This window comes from Heliangelus exortis, chromosome Z (genome assembly GCF_036169615.1).
Source record: "Heliangelus exortis chromosome Z, bHelExo1.hap1, whole genome shotgun sequence".
Lineage (NCBI taxonomy): Eukaryota > Metazoa > Chordata > Aves > Apodiformes > Trochilidae > Heliangelus > Heliangelus exortis.
Window position 1 is genome coordinate 39,378,611 of NC_092454.1, and position 25,162 is coordinate 39,403,772.

The window sequence follows — 25,162 nt, forward strand, 5'->3', positions numbered from 1 at the left end:
TGCATAGGTTTTATTGGTTTTTTTCCTTGCTTGAATGTCACACTCAGGCTGAGAGATTTACTGACTTTCTGAAGCTGCTATTTGACATAAAACTTTTCCATAGATGTTCAGATTTTTTTGGGCCTGAAAATAGGTCATTAGTTTGTGCTTTTCTGTTAAAGAAGTAGACATGTGGACAGAACTTAAATTTCATTCAAGGGCCAGTCACTGCAGTAGCAATGCTACTGCCCTAAAAGAATACTAAAAGATTGGACTAATTTTTATGCTGGATTACAAAAAAAAAAAAAAAAAAAAAAAGCTCCTTCTCAATATAATATGATGATGGCAGAAAATTTTTTGTTTTCAGATAAATGCCATCTAACTTATTGAACTTGGTTAAATCTGTATCTCAGTTAGTCATCTTCACAGAGGACTAGAGATTTTCAAAAGACCTCACAATTCACTGTTTCCACTCTGTTTACATTAAGAAAATTTTACTTAATGGGTCTATATGGAGCAGTAATAATAAGGTAGAGTGCCTGTGGGTCAGAATCAGGGGGAAGGCCAACAAGGCTGATATCCTGGTGGGAGTCTGTTACAGACCACCCAATCAGGAGGATGAGGGTGATGAATTATTCTACAAGCAGCTGGCAGATGTTTCAAAATCCTCAGCCCTTGTTCTCGTGGGTGACTTTAACCTGCTGGACATCTGCTGGGAACTCCACACAGCAGAGAGGAGGCAGTCTAGGAAATTCATAGAGTGTACAGAGGATAATTTCCTGCTCCAGCTGATAAATGAGCCTACCAGGGATGGAGCCCCGCTTGGCCTTCTTTTCACAAACAGAGAGGGGCTCGTGAGAGATGTGGTGGTCAGTGGACGTCTGGGACTCAGCGACCGTGAAATAATAAAGTTTTCGATATTCAGGGATACAAGGAGGGTTGTCAATAAAACCTCTATGTTGGACTTCCGGAGGGCAGATTTTGGCCTATTCAGAAGACTAGTCCAGAGTGTACCCTGGGAAACAGCCCCTGAAAACAAAGGGGTCCAGGAGGGACGTACGTACTTCAAGGAACAAGTTTTGAAAGCACAAGAGGAGGCTGTCCCGGTGTGCCGAAAGGCAAGCTGGTGGGGAAGACGACTGGTATGGCTGAACTGGGAGACTTTGAAAGAAGTTAGGGTTAAAAAGTGGGCCTACCAATTATGGAAAAAAGGGCTAACTACTCAGGAGGAATTTAGGAATATAGTTAAGTTGTGTAGAAAGAAAATTAGAGAGACAAAGGCACCACTTAAACTGAATCTCGCCACCTCTGTGAAGGATAACAAAAAGTCCTTCTACAGATACATCAATGGCAAAAGGAAGGGCAAGGAAAACATCCATTCTTTACTGGATATGGGCAGGAATATAGTTGTCAAAGATGAAGAAAAGGCTGAGGTATTTAACACCTTCTTTGCCTCAGTTTTCAACAGTAAGACAGGTTGTCCTGAGGACAGATGGCTTCTGGAGCTTATAGAAAGTGACAAGAATCTAAACAGCCCCCCTGTAATCCAAAAGAAAATAGTGACCTATTGAACTGCTTGGATCCCCACAAGTCTATGGGACCAGATGGGATCCACCCAAGGGTGATGAGGGAGCTGGCAGAAGAGCTTGCCAAGCCTCTCTCTATCATCTACCAACAGTCCTGGCTCACTGGAGACATCCCAGATGGTTGGAAGTTGGCGAATGTCACACCAATCCACAAAAAGGGCCGGAAGGAGAACCCGGAAAACTCCAGGCCTGTCAGCCTGACCTCAGTGCCTGGCAGGTTATGGATCAGCTCATCCTGGGGGCAATCACACAGCACCTGCAGGATGAGCAAGGGATTAGACCCAGCCAGCACAGTTTTAGGAAGGGCAGGTCCTGTCTGACCAACCTGATCTCCTTTTATGATCGGGTGACCCACCTGGTGGATAAGGGGAAGTCTGTGGATGGAGTCTACCTGGCTCCATCAGGTAAATGGAGCCATTAGGCCTTCAGCAAGGCCTTTGACACTGTCTCCCACAGCATTCTCCTGAAAAAGCTGTCAGCCCACAGCTTGGACAGGGGCACTCTGTGCTGGGTTAGGAACTGGCTGGAGGGCTGGGCCCAGAGAGTGGTGCTGAATGGTGCTGATCCAATTGGCTGCCGGTCACTAGTGGTGTCCCCCAGGGATCAGTGTTGGGCCCAATTCTGTTTAATATCTTTATAGATGATTTAGATGAGGGGATTGAGTCCATCATCAGCAAGTTTGCAGATGACACTAAGCTGGGGGGAAGTGTTGATCAGCTGGAAGGCAGGAGGGCTCTGCAGAGGGACCTGGACAGACTGGAGAGTTGGGATGATTCCAATGGGATGAGGTTCAACACGGCCAAGTGCCGGGTCCTGCACTTTGGCCACAACAACCCCATGGGGAGCTCCAGGCTGGGCACAGAGTGTCTGGAGAGCAGCCAGGCAGAAAGGGACCTGGGAGTCTGGATTGACAGGAAGCTGAACATGAGCCAGCAGTGTGCCCAGGTGGCCAAGAAGGCCAATGGCATCCTGGCCTGTATCAGGAACAGTGTGGCCAGCAGGTCCAAGGAAGGGATTCTGCCCCTGTACTCAGCCCTGGTGAGGCCACAGCTTGAGTCCTGTGTCCAGTTCTGGGCCCCTCAGTTCAGGAAGGATATCGAGGTCCTGGAGCAGGTCCAAAGGAGGGCAACTGGGCTGGTGAAGGGACTCCAGCACAGATCCTATGAGGAGAGGCTGAGGGAGCTGGGGCTGTTCAGCCTGGAGAAGAGGAGGCTCAGAGGAGACCTCATCACTCTCTACAACTCCCTGAAAGGAGGTTGTAGCCAGGTGGGGGTTGGTCTCTTCTCCCAGGCAACTCTCAGCAAGACAAGAGGGCACGGTCTCAAGTTGTGCCAGGGGAGGTTTAGGTTGGACGTTAGGAAGAATTTCTTTACTGAGAGGGTGATCAGCCATTGGAATGGGCTGCCCCGGGAAGTAGCGGATTCTCTGTCCCTGGAGATATTTAAAAAGAGACTGGATGTGGCACTCAGTGCCATGGTCTGGTATCCTCAGCAATAGTGGATCAAGGGTTGGACTTGATGATCTCTGAGGTCCCTTCCAACTCAGCCAATTCTATGATTCTATGATTCTATCATAAGTAACTCAAGACTGAAAGGAAACAGGGTGACCCATCAGAAAGGAAGTCTTCAGTTGAAACCTCTTCGACAAACTTCTTAAGCACAGAATTTAGGTAAAGTAGTGCTCAAATGAGTACTGATATGCTAAGCCACTTTGATAAGACCATTTATGTTGCAGAAAGTAAGACTTGGGTAAAATCCCCTTGAAGGATTATATAGAAGGAAAAATAAACCTAGGTTTTATTTCTTTTGGTGCAAATCTAGAGTAAGTCAGTGATGCACAAATAGTTACCTGGAATTACGACTTGTTAAAAGAAAGGAATAAATCTGGTTTGATGTATTTCTAAAGATCATTTTTGTAAGGGCTAGATTTAGAGACCACCATCTATCCCCTCCCTGAATTCAGACAAATTTCTACAGAGAGAAGAGCTCATAAAGGACCCTATTGTTTCTATCTCTTGCTTTCTAATGTGTTTTGAGGCCTGGTCTAACAAGCGCTACTGTGAGTTCAAGAGAATGAAAGGTACTATATAGAAATTGGGAATAGAAGGGAAAAAAACTGTGAAAGCATCTCATTAAAACAAACAAACAAATAAGCCAAAAAAAAAAAAAAACAAACAAGAAAACCAAGCCCAGAAATTAATTCCTACCACTAGTCACAACAGTTTCGATGTCTTTTCTGGTTTTGTGTCAACATTTTCCCCTGGGAAAAAAAGACTATCCTCAACACTCATTCACACCAGACTTATATTAGGATTTTCATCACATATGGCTTTCTTCTTTATACCAGTCATCCAGTTTAACATATCACACCATCAAACTCCCCACGAATACAGTCAAGCCCAGTGCTTTCCTCCGCAGCTACATATGCAGCTTTCAATATTGAGGAACGAAGAGGTGGAGAGACCAGGTTAAACATGACTGCAACTATACTGTAGTCTTTTTTTTTCTTTTTTTCTTTTTTTTGTGGTGTGGTATGCAGATGCATTTCAACTGACTGAGTGTAGAAGAGAAGAATCTGTTTCAGTGCGAATCTTTATTGCTGCTATTAGATGTTAATTTCCTATAGTAGTGTTTTTGGTGCTCTTCACAACATTTATGTCTTTAAAATCTTTCTGTCTCTGTTGTACCAGTTTAGTGCCAGTCCTTGCTTTGAACTAGTGTGAAATGCACCCTGAATAGCAACTTGTCTTAAAAACAGCCATTGCAAGAAACCTAGAGACTGGTTTTCTTTTTATGTGAGCTTAATAAACCTACACAAAGAGACTGCAAGACAGGTCATAAGCAGCTAGCATACAGAAAAAGCATCTGTACCCTTGTCCCAGAAGCTCATTCATTTCCTACATATTAATCATCCATAATATTCTCTATGTGCTTACTTTTAGGTTCTTGTACTTGAAGTTCTGATTTAAAATAAGCTTTTCAAAAGCTGTAAAGATCAACAGAACAGATGTAGGTAAAACAAAGACTGAGTTAACTTTCAGTGCTGAGTAAATTCAGAAGTATTAAGATGCCAGACTTTGGTAAGGGGCATATTATTAGGGAAGCTCTTTGGCAGTTACGATGCATGGATTATTGAGAGTCAAAGAATTCAGCTCAGTAAATCTGTATTTGGAACAGGAATACAGCAGTGGGCTGAAAGCAAGACCCCAAACAATTTTTGCAAATTACCATGTGTTCCTGAATAAAGTAAAATTCAAACTTAAAGTGAATTGGATAGCAACGCTGTTTGCTTGTGCTTCTGCTTTCAATACTCATAGAATTTTCTGGCATACCAATAACTAAATAACTTAATTCACAGATAAAATGTGCACTGTAATAGGTTTCTGAGGTCTTATCAGAAAATTGATAAATTTGAGACCCTGCAAGAAAAACAAAAAAACCAAAACAAACCACACACAAACTCAAAAACAAACAGCTGAACTGCCAGTCTCTTAGAAAAAATGGATTATTTGGAAAGCTCTAAAGAAATTACACTGCCAAAAGAAATAACTTAGCACAGTAACGTTTCAAGGTGAGCAAATGGAATGTGACACATTTATTTTCACAGATTTGTGGTCTTTCTGTAGACTATAAATGATGCAAATTCTGCATGATTTCACAGTCTCTCTTTGCCTTATCTTCCTTCAAACACCACTGAGGGATTTATTCTGAGTAAGTGCTGTAGAGCAGGAGTAGGAAAAGAACTCCAGTGCTATGAACATTTCCACTAGAAGTCCAGCAGAAAGCTCTGGGGAAAAAAAAAAAAAAAAAAAAAAAAAAAAAAAAAAAAAAAAAGAAGCAAAATGTAGTAATCATAGTACCAGCTGGAATCAAAATTATATAGTTCACATACCAAAAGGTATGGATATACAAAAGCAAATACATTTTTTGTGTACTTGTGGATCTGCAAAAGACTCAAGCACATTCTCTCAAAAAAATTAGCAGGCGCCTGCTTTTTCTGAAGTGCTTTAAGAACTTTTGATACAAGCTCTAAAAGATAAAAATAATTAACTTCTTGGGCTTATACTAAGTTCAGGGTAACTTATAGATGCTTCATGAATTTAACAAGGAATATTGGACCATAGCGACACTATGTTGTAAACTGGGAGCAACAAAGTGCCACTTATTCTCTTACTGTCTACAAACTGGAGAGGCTAATTGATTTTTTGTTTGTTTGTTTTTGTTTTTGTTTGGTAGACACAGTTCTTGTTTTAAAGAGGCATTTATATGCTAATTAAGATCACTGAACTATCTGTTTTTCTACTGGCCTGAAAGCTGAGCAATTTTTGGCCAAAAATTTTTTTCACAGGGTACAAAAGAACAGAATTAACCACAGCCTGCAGTCTTGGGCCATGTTATCCTGCTTTGTGCAGGCAAGAAAATGAATGAGATTTACTGTCCACTGGCATGAGTTCAGGTGCCAGCAAAATAGAACAAGTAGTAGAGGCAGACTGTGTGGGAAATCTCTCTTTTTGATCAGTAGTGACCCAACAGACTGATTGAGACCTAAGCATAGAGCTGTTATATTGGTTTGATATGTTATGTTACATCCCACATCAGACTTATCAAAGGTTGTAAAACTCACTCAGTAAGCACAAATGCAGATTCACCAGGTTACTGAGGTGGAAAACTGAGTGTTTGTTATTTTCTGGGATTCTCAGGGAATAAAGAAAAACTCATCTGTTTACGTCCAAGTTTGGACCCAGTTTTGATTTAGGGCTCTTGTGTGACAATGGATCTTTAGTCTCTCTACACTGAAGGTCTAAGAGCAAAGACAGGGACTGCCAGAGAGACTTAATCAAGGACACGTAAGTCTTTCTTTCTAGTTTTCTTTTAAATTCAAGGGATACTTTTCTTTCTGATTCCCTTCATTAACTTGGAGGCTGCTCATATTTTAAGGAGATAAAAATCTCAGAGACACCAGTCTGCCTGCAGACACCCTCAAGTCCAGGGATACATAATAGGGAAGTTGCCTTAGACAGCTGTAATCCCAAAAGCATCCATGGCTTTTTGTACATAGTGTCAAAACAGTGGCTATGCACAGCAGGGTTCACCTCCCTACCTGCTTCTGTTCACGTGTTCTTTGATCCATCTAACACTTTTTGCTGCCACACTGCCCAAATGGCATGCTTGAGCACATGGCACCTCAAGAAATCTGAGAGGAAGACTCTTGCACAAGCAATGAAATTTGAAGTGAGAGCCAAAGAAAAGACAAGCCTTAAGGGTGACTTCAATATGTACTTTCTTTGTGCTATTGCAGCATTTGCCTTCTGCCTCTCCATGTAAGTTCACTTAGTCACAGATTTAGATCACAAAAGCACTTATGTTTTTTCCAAACTCTTAAAACTATAGTGAATCTCAGAAATTTTCTTCAGAGTCAAACTTACCTTTTTAGAAAGTGAAAAGAGAAAAAAATAAGAAATAAGATATAGCTGCAGAATTTGAACCACTTAAAGGAAATATTCTAAGAGAATTTCAAAGTCAGTACAATGTAAGAACATAACAATCTTGTGTCTTATTTAATATGGATAAAATGGAAGACATGAGCCAGTGTTTCCTCATACATTTTCAGCTCTCACTCTGTTTCTAATAATACAATATGCATTTGCCCTTTTGCGCCTACATAATGAGCAGACACAAAATATGAGTACTTATGAAGGGGATAAGTGACAAATTTCTCTGATATGCAGCATCTAGTGACTTGCATAAGCAGAAACTGCCACAACATTAACCAGTATTGATAAATATGAGCATCTAGTTCATTCAGGAGCTAAGTGTTTGCAACATGTGGCTCACTCATAAATTCATAGGAATGAACAGAAGAATAGGTCTTCATCTCAGAAGGGATTGTGAAAGTCAGGCATTCTCCCAGTTTATTTGCCCTCCCCCCATGTAGCCTGATTCAGTTCTTACTCACCTGCTTGCTGATTCACTTCCACTCACCTCATCTAAGTTGCAAAAGTGCAACATGTTATGATACGAATACTTGTCACGGCTTCCCAGAGATCACCTCATCTTCACGTAGCAAATTACCAAGTATATTGCCTTTTGACCCATCTATGTCTCTGCAGAGAACAGCACAACGTGACTTTTCCAACATTTCCACAAGAACTATTTTCAAAGGCTGCCACTGAGAATACTGAGAGTTCTCCTCAGTGAGTGTGCAGAGTGAAGAACATTCACAATAATCACCACACTTTTCTCCTTCAAAGATGGCTTACATAAAGAGAGAAACATCAAGAAACACTGAGGAATAGCATCCCTGAGAATAAAAGCCAAAAAAAAATAGGCATTTAAGCCTAAATGTGACTCTGTTTTAGCATACTCTGGGCAACAATGGAAGGTTATCCAAAACCTAACTCTTTTGTTTGGTCTGGGCTGCAAGGTCTGTGTACAGATGTACAGCTATAAAGAAAGTGAGACTAAATAACATGCAAATATCCCACAAGAAACATCATTTGGAGTGAAATGAGGAGGGGGAAATACAGTCTGTAAGGCAGTGGAAATAAGAGAAAAGGTATTTGGAGAATATTTAAGGAACCTATGAAATAGCTAAAAAGGCAGCACTGTGAACAGACAAGTTCACGGGTACAGATTCTGATTCTGGCAGTTGGGCTCATGAGTAATGGGTGAAAAGTGATCTGGTTCCCATAGCAAATTAAGAAACACAAAGGAAAACTTCACTTCTTCAAACCTTACCTAATGACGAGTAGACTCTGGCTTTCAAAATACCAGAGAAAATTATGATAAGGATCCTTTTTATCTCTGAGTAAATCTTCCTCAAGAAATTAATCTTGCAGAATAGGCTTTAGATTTGCAGATAATAGGACTCATTTCCACAAGCTTCTGTAGTGAGAGTATGCAACTTGTGCAAAAGAATGCCCAGAAGGATTTGGAACTGTTCTTCTCTGACTTTCAGTAAGTATCAGGAATAGTGTGGCCAGCTGGAGAACGGAAGTGATCGTGCCCCTGTATCCAGCACTGGTGAGGCTGTATCTTGAGTGTTGTGTTCGGTGCTCGATGCCTCACTGCAAGAAGGACACAGGTGAGGAGAGGCTGAGGGAACTGAGGCTGTTCAGCCTGGAGAAGAGGAGGCTCAGGGGAGACCTCATCACTCTCTACAACTCCCTGAAAGGAGGTGGGAGCCAGGGGGGGGTTGGTCTCTTTTCCCAGGCAACCCTCAGCAAGACAAGAGGGCACGGTCTCAAGTTGTGCCGGGGGAGGTTTAGGTTGGATATTAGAAAGAATTTCTTTACTGAGAGGGTGATCAGACATTGGAATGGGCTGCCCCAGGAAGTGGTGGATTCTCCGTCCCTGGAGATATTTAAAAAGAGACTGGACATGGCACTCAGTGCCATAGTCTTGTAACCTCAGCAGTAGTGGATCAAGGGTTGGACTTGATGATCTCAGGGGTCCCTTCCAACCCAGCCGATTCTATGATGCTATGATTCTACGACTGAGGTGTTGGAGTGTGTCCAGAGAAGAGCAACAAAGCTGGTGAAGGATCTAGAACACAAGTATCATGAACAGTGGATAAGGGAATTGGGATTGTTTAGCCTGGAGAAAATTATTTTGAGGAAAGAAATTGCTTCTCAGAGCTACCTGAAAAGAGATTGTAGTGAGGTGCATGTCAGCCTCTTCTCCCTTATGGCAAGTGAGAGGATAAGAGGAAATAATCCCAAGGGGCACCAGAGAACATTTAGTTTGGATATTAGAAGAAATGTTTCCACTGAAAGGATTACCAAACACTGGAACAGGCTACCAAAGGAGGTGATTGAATCACCATCCCTATGGGTTTTGGACTCTATGATGTTAAAGGTCTTTTCCAGATAGAATGATTCTGTGATTTAATAACAATTCATTGTAGGCAGAACACTATATTAGATGATCTTGCCTTTCTAGAGTGTAGGTAAAAGAGAATTTCCTTGCACACTGAGGATGCAAAATGTATGTATTAAAGAACATATTCCATATTTGAAGTTTTTCATTGTCTGAGAAAGAAAATTACTTCCCAAGTAAAATCAAGGCTTAGGGCAAGTCACTGGAAAAACTTGATATGAGATTGATCTGTAAGTTCTGAAAACACAGGATACTCCATATTTAGTTTAGGATTCTCTATAGAAATAAGAGCACAGAAGAAAAATACTGGATCAGACCGAAAGTTCATCTAGTTCAGTAGCCGCTGACCAAACAGTGAATGTATTCCTAAAATGAAAACCAAAGTTTGTATTTCTACTTCTTGAACAATTTGCAGCTCAGGAGCTTCATGAATCAAAACAGCAAAGAAATGTGAGCTGCTGAATCATTCTGTTGGAATTACTGAAGAACAAATATACTAAAACTAATATAATTTAAACCATCTGCAGTCTAGACCATCTTTTCAAGGAAGTTTGCTGCCTCCCTGGGGCCCAGATCAGGGATGTCAACAGCAAACTGATTAGTTTAATCCAGCCTTCAAGTTATTACCTGCCTTCACATGGGTACCACTGATGTTTCAGCAAAAAGACTAATCTAAAAAGAGATTTCAGGGCCCTGGGAAGAATGTTGAAGGATTCAGAACTATGAGCAGTGTTTTCCTCAGTCTTCCCAGTACTGGGGAGAGACACTGGAAGAAACAGGCAAGCCCAGGACATCACACCTGGCTCCAAGTCTGGTGTGTCTGTCAGAATTTTGTTTTGTCTAATCACCAACAAATGTCAGATTCTGCACCTCGATGGAGTGAGGCTGGAAACAAGTATAAACTAGGAGAAAAACTGGGTGAGGAACAGCCCTGCAGAAAGGGAGCTGGGGGTGCTGATGGGTGGCAGGGTCAGTGTGAGTCAGCTGTGTGCCCTGGCAGCCAAGAGGGTGACCCGCATCCTGGGGAACATCAGCCACAGCATGACCAAGGGAGGGATAACTTTAGCCTTGGTGTGGCCTTACCTTGAGCACTGCGTGCAGTGCTGGGCCCTACAGTTTAAGGAGGATGTTGAGGTGGTTGAATGTTTCCAGAGGAGGGCAACAAAGCTGGTGGAAGGGTTGGAGGGCATGTCCTATGAGGAGTGGCTGAGGGCTTTGGTTTTGTCTAGTTTGGAGAAAAGGAGGGTGAGTGATGACCCCACTGCTGTCTGCTGCTTCCTGAAGAGGGGAAGTGTTAAGGGAGGTGATGAGCTCTTCTCCCTGTCAGAACACATCAAAAAGGTTCAAAGCTGCACCAGGGAGATTTAGACTGGATATTAGGAAGCATTTCCTAACTGAGATGATGGCAAAACACTAGAACAGGCTTCCTTGAGAGAGGCAGCCGATGCCCCAAGTCTGTCAGTGTTTAAGAAGCATCTGGACACTGCCCTTAATAACATACTTTTAGTCAGCTCTGAATTTCTCAGGCAGTTGGACTAGATGATCATCATAGATCCTGCACAATGGCAATTTTCTTTTCTCTTCTCTTCTCTTCTCTTCTCTTCTCTTCTCTTCTCTTCTCTTCTCTTCTCTTCTCTTCTCTTCTCTTCTCTTCTCTTCTCTTCTCTTCTCTTCTCTTCTCTTCTCTTCTCTTCCCTACCCTTCCCTTCCCTTCCCTTCCCTTCCCTTTCCCCTTCCCTTTCCCCTTCCCTTCCCTTCCCTTCCCTTCCCTTCCCTTTCCCCTTCCCTTTCCCTTTCCCTTTCCCTTCCCCTTTCCCTTCCCCTTTCCCATTCCACAACTCTGCCTCAATTCTTCCAGTTTATTCCAGCCTAAAGCTCAGACTTCTGACCTTTCAAACAAGGAGTTGCATTATGGGACCACTTACTGACTGTAGCAGCACAAATCTTGCATTTTCCCCACACAGTGAAGATATTTCTCATATTTATGAATCCCGCCTGCGTAAATATATGTTAATGGAAAACCAGAAGAATCAAGCTGTTCACATGAGTGATAAAACACACATTGATACCTGTGATGTAAATTTAGGGCTGCTGGCACACGGTCTGCATTCTTATTTGTAAAAGGGTGCCCTTTGGGCAATGCTATTCACTCAGAGGAGCTACCTGTGTAGTAAGAAACTGTGCAGTCATATAAAGGACCACCTCAGCATAGTGAGTGTGTTCAGAAAATGTACACCAACACTCAGGAAGTTCAATTTTATTAACAGGCAGCTTTCATGCTTCCTGAATTCATCACATTGAGATTTTGATGGAAACAATGTCCAGTGGAGAAAGAACAAAAGATGGCACAGCATTAAATCTAAGACAAATCATCTGGATGACCTTTCTCAACTGTTAGATAGTGATCCTGGTGTCCTGACTTCATTTTTGTTGATGTGCTCTTTTATTTTAGCAGGAGTGTGAACAAACCACCAGTTCTTCTTTGTAGGCCTGTAAACAATAACTTCTTTGGTTGATATCACATTTTGGAGCTTCATGTGAGGTGTAAATCTCATTACAATACTCATCAGTCATGTTCAGTGAAAGACTAGAGTGTTCTGACCCAATAAGGCTTTTTAATTCATTTTTTTTCAGTTTTCTATTCCTTCCTATTCCTGATCTCCACCCTTTCCCTCAGTGAAATCTCTCCCAAAATTTTATGCATTTATCAACATACGTACAATTTTTTATGTATTTATCAACATTTCACCTCAGTCATACAAACCTATTCCTATAGGAAATAAAGGAAATATTTATTCCTCCTATAGGAAATATATAAACCTATAATTAATATTATGCTATGGTTTCATTCAATTTTATCTTCACTTTCTTCCTACTTCCAATTAAAACACATAAAATCATTATTTGAACAGGAAAATGTTCCTCATTCACTTTATTTTGATAACAAATACAAGTGACATTCCTCTTTTAGAGTAGGGTAATTGAGATTAGAGCTGTAAATTTTTCACTTCACTCAAAAACTACTGAGAAAACACAAACAAAAAGTGAAAAAAACAACAAAAAGACACAACCAAATACCTTCTCACAAAGACTGGAACACTCAAACTAAAGTCCTTAGTCCCACAACAGAAATCTCCATTTTTAAGGTTCATTGAAAGCTGAGTTTTCAGATGCGCTCATGTTTGGTCCAAAATGTTATTATGTTTGGATTGTAAATTTTAATTATTTTAACTAAGATGTCATAAAAAGTAAAGAAAAAAATTATCTAACGCAGTTAAAATATAAAATTACTCTTGTTGGTGATGTATTACAGTTTAATTTTTTTATTATTATTGTTGTAAATTATTGTTCAGGGAATGTAAAATGCAAATAAAATCTAGCAGTAACTGTTGAAATTAAACAATTACTGCAGGCTAGCACTTAGAGGAAATCTGCAATATAATATAAAATAATTTCCAGTCATAACACTTAATTAAACTGGAAAAGAAATGTAAACCAGTTATTAATATCCTGAACTTCTCCTGAATGCAAAAAAAATTTGAGTTTATTTCAGCACATTCTGGGCTCCTGGCTGAGCCAATAAATAGTTTAAGAAATGTAATTTTTTTAAAAACAAGTTCATAAACAAAACAGGAAGCTAAAATAAAGGTTACAGCTTATATACAAGATCCTGCAAAACGTACCTTTGCACTTAACTTCAACCCCCAGGTTTCTTGCATACAGTAGATAAAGTCAAGCATGCGTAGAAGTCATTGCAAGATCTGGGTCTAATTAGATGGGATGTTTTGAGTAAGTGCTACTCAGAAGTACAGGAGGCTAGCCACGTGGAGTTTCCAGAATTAGAACCTGTCTAAATACCATGAACACTCAAGCACAGTGAAACATAGAAATCATAAAGAGTGGCAAGGATTTCCAAAATGCTTTGGAGCTCATGTTTAATATGGATGACCTTATGTAATAAATATTTCACTGAGCCTCTGCATTAATATTTAAATAAATAAATAAATAAATAAATAAAATTACAGTGTTCCTTTACATGCTTGAACAAAAATACCCTTTAAGCACAACAATGCTGTGCTTGTAATCCTAATGCCCATATTTCCCTCCCAGGGCAGAAAAAAAACCCCACAAATTCATTTCAAATCAGAGAGTTCCAACAGAATGCATGAATTTTTGGCCTTTGACCAATATTTAATTTTTGCATGTACCTTTTCTGTATTATAACATAGCTGCACTCAGAAGTATTGTACTTGAGAAGGGTGGGGGGGTGAAGGAGGGAACAGGGGTATCAGTTTATTACAGACAAGGAAAGGAACCAAATCAATTTTTCCGTGAACTCTAGATGATCTTTACTTATCTAAGAAAAATGCAATAAATCCAGAAAGTCGAAGAGGTCTTGTTTGTGTGTGAGCCCTTATGTTCTCAGATTTGTTGAGTCCTGTTTCCACTGCTATCAAGATCATTTTTTTCTGTTTTCAAAAAAGTGGCAGAGGCTCAACATAATCAATGCAAACGGAAACTGTACTGTATAGATAAAATATTAGTAGTTCTTATGAAAAAAGTCTTTTGGAACAAGACATACTTTGCCCATCCCACTTTGCAGCACAGAGATATCATTATTTGATGGGCAAATGAAGTTCTCAGTGAATACAAGATGTTTGTTAGTGATAGTTCAAGAGCTGATTGTAGCAGATTTAAATTAGCTACTGTTGAGGAACTGCAGATTTATATCCATAAAATTGTACAGACTTAGCTTATTCTTGAAGTTAATTTCCAAGATTTTGGGAATAGTGAATGGGTTAAATATCAAATTTGTTACTGTAGGATTAGGTGTATATTTAGTTTTCTCTCTGTTTGCTATCAGATAGTTGTTGCCCTCCTTAAATTCCTTTCTGAACTATATTCTTTAGTCCTCAAAAGTATAAATTCAGAAACTACGGCTAAGTGTAGAAGAGCTTCTATTTATCTGGTGTATCTTTAAAAGGAAGAAAGGTAGTTCAGTAAGGGCTGCTAAATAGCATGATATAGTAGGCTAACTGTCAAATTAACTTAGCCACACACCCAATGACTTCATAATATAATTCTGCAAAATTACACATTAATTCCCTTTCCAACTCCAAAATCTTAGGTTTGAAGAAACATGCAGTGCATTTCCAAATGAGATACAGCAAATCATCCATTCCTATAAAGTTTCTAGCCTTCTAATAAGGTATTTACTATTACCACTTCTGTTCAAGCTCTGTGTAAGCATTAGAAGGCAAGTGCTATCTGCAATGCATCTTTTTGCCCTCCCCACAATATCTATTCCAATTCTCAATCTAAACAAGCTATTGCTAGCCATTTGTTCCTAGATCCTAAACCAACTCAAAACGTGTCATCTTTACTCAGTAGCCACTTACTTAATACTTAATTTTTCTAATCTCTTTCCAGTGGGCAACCAGACACTGTAGTTTTTTACGATTACTTCTGAGATCTGTATTAAATTGAGCTATATAGATAGTCATCCATACAGGGAAAAATGAGTAGACAGTTAGGAACACCATCAGAGCCTCCCACAGGCAAGGGTCTTTCCACAGAAAAGCTGGAAAGTACATGGACAGTTTGTTACTAAACCTGCAAACAACTCCAGAAATTTTAACAATGTCTTTTTGATATGTACTCTATTTTTTCCATCAGTGAAACAAGGACTGCACATGCCATTAGCATAATAATTTTCAAAAGGTATAAATGCACATATTTATCAACATATTAACTCCTGGTTCCTAACAATGCTCTATAAACACTGTAAGAAAAAAACCCACACAAATTAATTGGGGGGGAGAAAAAATCTCAAGAAGTATCCTTATTCAGGAACAATATTAGTATTTTAGAAATCATTAAAAAACAAAAACCAAAACATCAAAATCTTTTATCTAGAAGAGAGACTTCATAGAAAATATTTTCATATTGTAAGAGGATTTCCTGTCTTAACGTAAAACGTGACGCAAAGAACACTAGATCAGGTGATTTCTGTTTCTGTTTGTGTTCTAAATAGTAAAGAGAATATTTTCACACATCTGCAACATTTCTGGATAAAACTTTACACCTCATAAATAAATTGCTAGAACTACTTGTGAAACCAAGTGCATGTTGCCTAATAAGTTTGCATGTGTAAAGTGTGATTTATTGTAGATGTAGTTCAAACAGACTGAGTGAAAAATTTGCCTTATGAGTACTATTAAGATCAAAAATAATTTATAGGTATTTCCTAGTAGAACAGTTTATAAATACATTCTCCCAGGTTGTTCCATTTCCTTCCATTCTGCTCCCTTTGGGATATTTGAGTAAAGTAAAAGGAATAGAAAACCAATAGAAGATAGTGGAAAGTTACAGAAAGTAGTCCTCACTTTGTGTGAGCATAAAGCCATTCCCACCATTGTGACAGTTTTAAGAAATCGTACAAAAATTTTGCTGTTCATTCAACAAAAATTTTGAATGCAAAAATTGATTTCCTGATGAGACAGTTTACCCAAAAGCTGTGTGCTGCCTTCTCTTCATTCCCATAATATGGAAAGCTGTTTGCCTAGCTCACAATTTGAGTACTTCTATGTTTTTGAACTGTTTGCCAAACTTTTTCATTTCATTTAGTTTCATTTCATTTCATCTCATTTCATTTCATTTCATTTCAACATTCTGCCAAATGCTTTAAGCTTAGCTCTGCAACAAATGAAGAAATAAGATGAAACTCCAGGTCTGAGTAACTTTAAGTCTCCTTATGAGAGTTCATTTTTCCCAGCCTGAGCTCTTGGGAAGGTTCTGCTTTTCAGGACAGCACTTCCTAAAATCACAGCATTTTTTTCAGTACCTTAGGCTGAGGACTCAAAAGTCACAAGGCACTGCAAAAAAATACAGGCTACAACATGAACATGGAAGTGTTTATCTCTACAAAATGTGAACAGAGATTCAGAGACAATAATGTTCTAGTTATGGCTGTAGTCATTTTAATCTAAGAATCATTGACTTAAAAAATGGTGTAACAACAAATATTTTAAGCATTCTAGTTTTAACTCTTGAGTATATTTCCATAATTTTGTAATTTTAATTTCAGATGATCCAAGAATCTGTATGACATGTACACAGAACTATTATATGTAAGTATAACTGTATAGCTATTGTATCTACACATTTTTCGAAAGCAAAAATTTGTGCTCCACTACATAGATCTGCGCTGTGTCTGTCATCCCATTCCTTTTAACTATGGCCTGTCTGAGAACAGTAACTTTGGAAAAGGCTTGGGTAATACCAGAAAACCAGACAATTGCTCACTATCAAGGCTTTTTAAAACTTGTGGACTAATGTGAGCTCTGAGTATATGAAGAGAGATGTATGGAACATAAAGGGTCTAAACTTTCAACAGTGCCTTTGGATTTGGAGCTCGTATGCTCTTGGTATATTTTGTCCAGGTCTGGTATTTGCAGTTCAGCAGGGATGTTGAAAATGTAAGGAGGTTAAAGAAAGGAAAAACAGAGAGAGTAATTGAAAGCTTAACTTAAACAGAGGGAAAAGAAGAACTCTATTGTTTTTCAAAGACACAGTTAAGAGGTCTCTGTAAAAATTACTATGACAAAAGAAAATGTTGATTAAAAAGCTATTCAGTCTAACTTTAAGCAATGGCATTGGTTTATTTGTTTTTAAAAGTCATCAGCTCTTTACAACCACAATATAGTAAGTCCTAATTAAGCATATATTTGTTTGTGTCTACATTTTAAAAAGCCAGTCAAATTAAGACTGAAAGCTCTAAGATTAGAAAAAATTATTTATTTTTTCCAGTTGAGTAACTAACAACCATAAATACACTTTGAGTCTTTCATTAGATGGATAATTTCTGTTCATTTGGGTGAGAATAGAGCTTTATCATTGCCATAACCAGAAACATACAGAAAACAAAATAACCTCTAAAGAAACTTACTAATGCTGTTCTACATTATTTTACAGGTATAAGCAGCATTGCTATAAATACTGTCCAGAAAATACCTACAGAGATGAAAGTGCTCTGCAGTGTAAAGAGTGTCCTAGCAGCTGTGATAGATGTGACAAGGACAAGTGTGACTCGTGCAAGGAAGGCTTTTATCTCTCAGGTGAGCAAAGTAACAAGCGTGACATATACAAAAAAGGTATTTTAGATTTTTTCACAAATCACTTCTATGGCAGACAGTGGGAGTTAGCCCTTTGCAGAACTGTGTCCTTTGCATTGATCCAAGGAGGTTACATTAGTCAGTGGTGCCCTTTGGTTGAAAGAATCCATATACTTGACTACATACTCCCACATACTTTTTTTACTTTTTTTTTTAATTAATTTCCACTCTTTGGGAGCATATAAAAAAATATTATTTGAGTCAGACATTGTGAAAGGAGAGGTTTTAACTCACAGAAACATATGGAAATGTTTCCTTACTGTTTACAAGTCTAGTTTAACTTTCAGGTGACATAAATTAATGAGTCTTAAACACTGAAATTAGCTCAATTAAAATCACTAAATTCCAAATCTAATTCACACAAGACTAGGAACCTCTTAGCTTTATTACAAAGCCATAAATAAGGCAAGTCTGGTTCAGACATGGTGCCAAATATGCATCAAAGGAAATTCCCAGGTTATGACATTCTTGTGCATTGCTTGCTGAAGGTGCTCAGCAGCAGAATACAAAAGCATCTTACTCATGGAGAACTCTGTGGCTGCAATGTGGGGTGATCTGGTGGTCTATGTGTTTTTTAACTGAAACCAGAGGAAGATCAAAAAGCTATCAGTTTATCAACTTCTACATGTTTTTCTTTGTTATGCCAAACCCTAAATTAAATCAGATGCACCTGACTTTATCTTTACATTCACCAGATAATTCATCCAATCCTCATAATTTTCATATATCTAATATTGAAGGAATTCTGGACCCTAGATTTTGCACTGGACCAGTATAATTGAGGATCAACAATAAATTTTTTATCCAGATTTGCACTGCTGTAAGATTTTTACAAGCCAGGATTTAGGATATAGATGAAAACACATCTCAGTAAAATCGTAAGTGCAGATTGGTGTCATGTTTGTGCAGTTTGCACAAGCAACAGAGCTGAATTTAGGCTATACAAAAAAAAAAAAAAAAAAAAAAAAAGTTGGAGTTACAAATAGTTCCATCCGTTCTGAATAATTTGTTGTTGGGGAGAGAGAGATGCTATAAGTGAGGAACCCCCTTGTCAGGACTGACAGGGTTCAACAGTGCCAGGCTCTGTTTCTGTTGCAGGTGCCACATGTGTGAGTGAGTGTGGGGATGGCTTTTTCACTGATGACATCTCTAGAGAATGTGAACCTTGCCACAGGAGCTGTGCAACATGTGTTGGGTACAGCTATGAGAACTGCACAGGGTGTAAAAACGGCTTCCAGCTATCCCATGGGCAGTGTCTGAACCCAAGGAATTCTCCACCCGATGGGAAATTCTGGAGTGGTAAGTTGCAACAGATCTCTTATCTTTTCTGTTTCTCTGAAAACTACTAGAAGTTGTAGAAAGAGGATATGAAGACCTTGCATCTTGAGTCAAATTCAATGTCATTTTTAAAATATACGGCTGTGGAATGCTGGTTTCACAGAGTCAATTCATCTTCCTGAGAGGAGCATATAATTTTAATACAACTTAGGCAGTCTTCATCGATGAGTTATTTTATCTGGATAGATAAAACATTTTTAAAAATAAAGATAAAAAGATAAAATAGTTTAAAAATATTACTACTAGAATAAAAGATAATAGATTAATATACTGGGAGTTCCACATCTAAAGAGACACTGAGAGTCTTACAGACTATGTTTTAGACAAGCTCTGTGGCAACTGATTCCCTACAAATAAGGGAATATATGTTGGAGGAAATAGAAAATAATAAAATATATGTTGTGTGTGTATGTGCAAGCAATAAGCATGCACCACTCTCTGAGAAACAAAATGCGGTATGCAGAACTACGTTCTGGAGGTCTTTGTCCAATTTATGCAACCTTATCTATTAGTGCCTTTATCTATAGCATGGGAAAAACAATTCCCTGTCCCACAGAAAATGCTTTTTTAAATTTTAAGTCATTGAAGCTGATTACTTGTATTAGTTTTTTAAGTTATTTTCCTTCATAAGCAACTTCAAATGCACCCCAGTATGTCACAAATTCTTGTTAAGAAAGGGTTAAATGAAAAGTAAGTAGTAAAATATTTGTCATTCTCATTGCCTGAGTTATATAAAAGTACACTTGAGTAGATATTGTTACCCATGGAGGCAGTGCTAATGGTGAATTTATCATCCAGCACACAAATTAAAACTGATTTGCTATTACTATTTAATCTTAAGTGAAACCAGTGCAGAGAATGAAATCTTAATGGTTAGGATTGCAAGTGGCATTTTTTAATTATATGTACACCATACCCTATAAACTGTAAACAAAGAGAAAAGTGCTATATAGTCCTCTCACTCTCTTCATAGTTGGAAAGCATCAGCCAGAATAAGAAGCTCTGTTTTGGGCATGGTGTTTAAAGAACAGTGGGCTGATTAGGGAGGAAACAGTGAGCATTGCTGGAAATCCAGGGAAAAAATGCTTGCAATGAAATATTGAGATAAGTGAATGGGTTGGAACTAAATGAAAAAGCTAAGAGGAATACAATAAAAAGGAAGAATGGAATAGATCAGGTCTCCGTGAGAGTGATAAACAGGACATAAAATGCAGAAGAGGAGTTTTCAATTTGGCATTAGAAAAAAGGTGACTTTCAAACGGAGTAATGGACTAACAGTAGCATCTTTGAGGAGATCTTGGGATTTCCATCACTGAAGGTCTTTAAGAACACATGAAAAGCATCTGGTAGGGATGTTTACTCAGTGGAGCAGAGACTAGACTACTTAGGATCCTTTCTACCTTTATTTTTCTATCAAGTTCAAATTTTCTTCTGAATTCCTATGTCTTCATTTGACTCAAACACATCAAAGAATGACTCTCCTAAGATCAATGTGACCTTGCATTAAAAATTCAAATATGCTAACAAATATTTTCAGAAAAAATATTGACTGTTTCTATTCCTTGCCTATCTGTGGAGAAATGTTGTATCAAAAGGAATAACATTTCTTCACTTCAAAAAAGAGATCAGAGAGACCTAAAAGGAGAAATATTAATAGAAAGCTGGTCACCTCCAGGTATTTCCTTGTGCTTCATCCATATGAGTAAGTGCTTTTTTCAGTTTGAGACTATCTAAAACAGTGCCATGGAAAGAGCATATCTGTAGTTTGGTCTATCTATTGGTTCTCTCTTTCTCACACTGTCAAATGACAGCTATTTTCTTTTGAGCAGAGAGGTGATAAAGTTCTGTATACATTAGGGTTGCTGTGCAGTGAAGGCTCTTCTTCTCTTGTGTACTATTTCTCTTTCCTTCCAGTAGTTAAAATACATCTCACTTAGGGGTATTTCAGACTGTGAGATAAATTGCTCTCAGAGCCACACTGGCTTGAACATTAGTAACTGCTCCAAAGTTACAGGACTCCTGCAGCAGCTGATGATGGGATCCCAGGGAACCTGGATGGAGATTCTTCAATGTCTCTTGGATAGACTTGCTGAGATTCTCACACTGAGGCAGGAGCTGTGACATGTTACTGCTGAGAAAGTGATGTAGAACTTGGTCAAATCTTGAGATTTTTCTCACCATGGTAGGGCTTCCAAATAGCAGTAACCTTCAAGTCAGAATATTAATGAAGTTGTCACAGTCTTTGTTGAAGTTACACTCTGAATAAATACATTTATCAACAGTTAGTGAGGTTTCTTGCTTGGCTTTCTGAAAAAACATAAAATTCAGGAAAAGCAACCAATGTCTTTTATTTCTTTGTTAAACAATGCTGCAGGACAAAATGAAAACCTGTCTCTGTTTCTTCAGACTTACTGTCAATAAGGATTCTGACTGGCATATCTGTACAAAAAAACTCCCTGTACCTGGAAAAAATTATCCCTCTCCAGATATCCTGAAGAATTTCTGTAGGGCCTCCTCTTTATCATTATTTGGTTTAGGGAAGAGTAGGGGAAGAGGTGAAATACTTTTTATTCATTCATGGCTTCAAAGACATGATGTCTTTTAAAGTTTTTCATTGCTTCCTCTGGACAGACCTCTAAACACTTTATTAGAGTTTACTTTTTGTTGTTGTCGTTCTTTAGCTTGTTTATAGCTGGCCTTGGTTCTCTCCAGGGTTATTCCTTCTTAGTAAAATGTAAGGATCTTCCATTTCTTCTGTTGTCAGACTCAGTTTCTAAGGGTGTCCAACAAGCTTGTCCATCCTGCAGGGACTATGGGAATACCTTCCTGTTTGTTCACCAGCCCAGTGTTGTCAAGACACTGAGGTTTTGCTTTTGGCTCTCATCCTCTCTGCCTATTTATTAATATATGCTCCTTTCACTGGATGTCCCAGGTCAACATATTTACATTGGTGTATCACCATGCTAGGACTGCCCCTGAGCTCAGGTGGCCTGAATTAAAGAATCTAATTTAAAAATACAGGCATGCTACTTGGAGGACTGAACCAAGCATGGAGGCCAAGTATGAAATGGAAAGCCTCACGCTTGTGATGGATATGAAGCTGAGATTGCACCAAGATCATTCTCAGTACGTGCCCTGCTCCTTCAGACAATGCAGGAAGTCAACACTACTAGGAAGACAGACAAAATTTCCAAATCTAGTAGTCTACATCATTTTTTACAGTGGTAGTCTTCTATTTATTCTTTCTCTCTAGAAATGGTATGAACAGAGAGCTGAGGTGTTAGACCTTGAACTGTATTTACAAATAATGAAACCATTTCTCTCTGCCTATTCCAGCCACATGGATTCAGTGGGTTCCACAGTGGTTTTAGTGGCTGTGTTGATGTACCGCATGGCACAAAGTGAGTTTTGGGAAACAAAGACTGTTTCATTTGGTTCCAAGGTTAATATAAATTAATGGGCATTACAGCATAGCCTGACACAACATAGTCTGATTTCCATTGCAATTTGAGGGACTAGTCCTTCTAGGTGAGGACTTTGTGAACATGAAATACACTTTTTTCCATGTTTCAGTTTTCACTTCTGTCTCTTATGCAAGTATAAATGATAGACAAGACTTGAGCACACACTCCAGCAACTGAAACATTCTTATTAAAAACCCTAACTTTCTACAATTACATTTACTTTGGGGGTAAACAATTCCATCCATATAGGAATCATTAAAAAGTCATATCTATGTCTGATATAATAAAAATTACCATGTCTGCAATCCAGGTTTTTAAAAAGAGAGGGCAAGCCAAGAAAGAAAAGAAGAAAAAATAAAAAAACTAAAGAAAGAGAGAGAGATTGAGCCCTGTGTTTCTAGCATGAAACATCTGCATTTTATCTCATGTACCAGATGATGAAATTACTTTAGAAGCCAGGAGACACAGTAGTGTAAGCTTTATTCACTAAGTGAATACACACACCCTTTCAACTGGATTAGGCATTTTGCAAGTTATGTTCAGTTCTTCATTTTGCCTGTTTACTGTAAATACCACACCCTAAAAACTCATTCATTCCTCGGTTACATGGTTTAGTCTACAGCATTCTTCTGAGAAGCACAAAAACAAAAAAAGGGTATGGAATGAGGTCTGTTTCTGATGTAAACTCAAAACAGAGTATGTGCTTCTATACATGCAGATAATATATGCTGTAGTAAATGATGCTACTAAGTAGCAGCTGGTTCTGTTTACTCTTATATACCACCCTCAATAAAAAGAGGAACCTCCCACAAGCAGCCACTGACCAACTGCATCCATCATGTGTATTTCCTTTTCCTTAATGCAGAATAAAACAAAAATAGGAAAAATGTACTGGTTGAGAGTAAACAGTAATTCAGGCTTCAAAATTATTATTTTTAAAAGATCTGAATGAAGCTATGCAGGTATCCTATAAAGGTCTCAGAATATGGAAAGGATAATAAAGGAAAATAAAAAGAAATGGGGTGGGCAGAAGACAGTAAAGAAATGAGCAGCAAGAGAAAGTGAGTAATAGACTCCCAAATGTGAAAATGTTATGACATTTAGAGGGCAGAATTAGAGCATCAAGGGAGGAGTTAGGAGACCTTTTTAAGCATCATCCATATGTGAAGTTTCAGGTTGCTAGACATAAGCAAAAATGATGCATTATCCCATATGTTCTTAGGCATACAAATTTCATATTCTAGCTATTTGTTTTTAAAGTAATACTATGGTTGTTATAAGGTAACTAGATCAGGGATTAATACGCACAGGGGATGGTGATTTACTTCTCAGCACTCCCATAGTTTCCTTAAATTTACAGTTCATATACATCTTAAAAGTGGGAAAGGTCTATTATTTTATGACATATGTGTATTGTTTTCATTGTGTTTCATTATGTCTGTGTAATGTAATCACCTCGTGAAGACACATAACCTGTATCAGTTTTGCCATTGCCATGTGCAGAATAAAGTCTAAATTAATGGCCCTTCAACTGGATCACATACAAATGACATCTCATTATACAGTGAAAAAACTAGACAGGTCACCTTCTGAAAGAAATACACCTGCAGTTACAAACAGCTGTGGCACTTCATTTTCTTCTGCATTCCTCATGCAGCACTTTGGCATGGTCTGACAATAAATTATATTGTAAAAATATGCTCCTTGTAGAAGCCACTGTCTAGAAGATAAAAGTATTACAAATGTACACAGGGAGCTACTTCAACAGCAGTACAAAATTACAAGTTAAGTTCCCCGTTTACTCATAGAGAGCATGAATAAATAAGATTTAAAACAAAGAAAACAAGCCATCTTTTATCAGTCTGAACACTTATTGCTTGCACTACTGGGCATAAAGATCCATTGTCCATGGGGACCTAGTGGAGAGAGCAAGATGGAGAGCTCAAAGAGAGCGAGTATATACTAGTAAGAACTCTCATAATGCAGTTGTGGTTTTCAAAGAAATTAAGGAGGGACCATAATGTGCTTCAAATGCTATTATATTTTAAGGCATGTCTCTTTAGCTGTGTCTATTCATATGCCCAGGTTCTGCAGAGAGGTTCATGTTGGTTCCTTCTAACAAACTTCACAATTTCTAGAACAAGGGGTGAAGCTACAAGGAGAACCGTACATCTTACCACATGAACCTAGGTTTTTCACCCTGAATATTTTTGAGAATTCATTTAATCTTTCTTTAAAATCAGACTGAAAAATTCTGGAAGCTCAATGTAAGATCCTTTAACAAGAAAGAAAGGAAATACGGGGATGTCATATTAAACAGAGCAAAAATTCACTCAGCTTTTCCTTAGTTCAGTTTGGGCTTACAGTACTAGGTTTCAAGAAACTCTGCCATTGTATCATCCACGTCACAAAAGTCCAAATGAGAAATAAAATGGAAAAAAAATATTTTTCAGCCTTCCTCCACCCTTCCAGTTTGATAATACCTTGAATAATGCACTAGAGCACTGCTGTAGCTTCGAAGCTGCAGTAACTCTTAGCTCACAGAGTGGCAGAGTGTGATTCAGTTTCTCAGGTTTGAGAAAGGAATAGGAGAGACTTACCTAAGTGTATGTCAAAGTTGTTACTCATTTCGACAAAGAAACAAGAATCAACGTGACATTGAGTCAGACTCTTGCCTGAATTGTGTTTAACTAGAAGGCATTTTCATATTTAAAAAAAAAAAAAAAAAAAAAAGGAGCAGTATA

At 38.5% G+C, this 25,162-nt stretch overlaps 1 protein-coding gene across 1 annotated transcript in view; it reads left to right on the top strand.

Moving 5' to 3' along the window:
- Positions 1-25,162, top strand: part of PCSK5 (proprotein convertase subtilisin/kexin type 5) — a 260,142-nt gene that overhangs the window by 216,114 nt on the left and 18,866 nt on the right. The window contains exons 25-27 of the mRNA XM_071731597.1: positions 16,530-16,572; positions 17,417-17,559; positions 18,715-18,915. Of these exons, the coding sequence (XP_071587698.1) occupies positions 16,530-16,572; positions 17,417-17,559; positions 18,715-18,915 (387 nt within the window). The remainder of the gene's footprint in view (positions 1-16,529; positions 16,573-17,416; positions 17,560-18,714; positions 18,916-25,162) is intronic.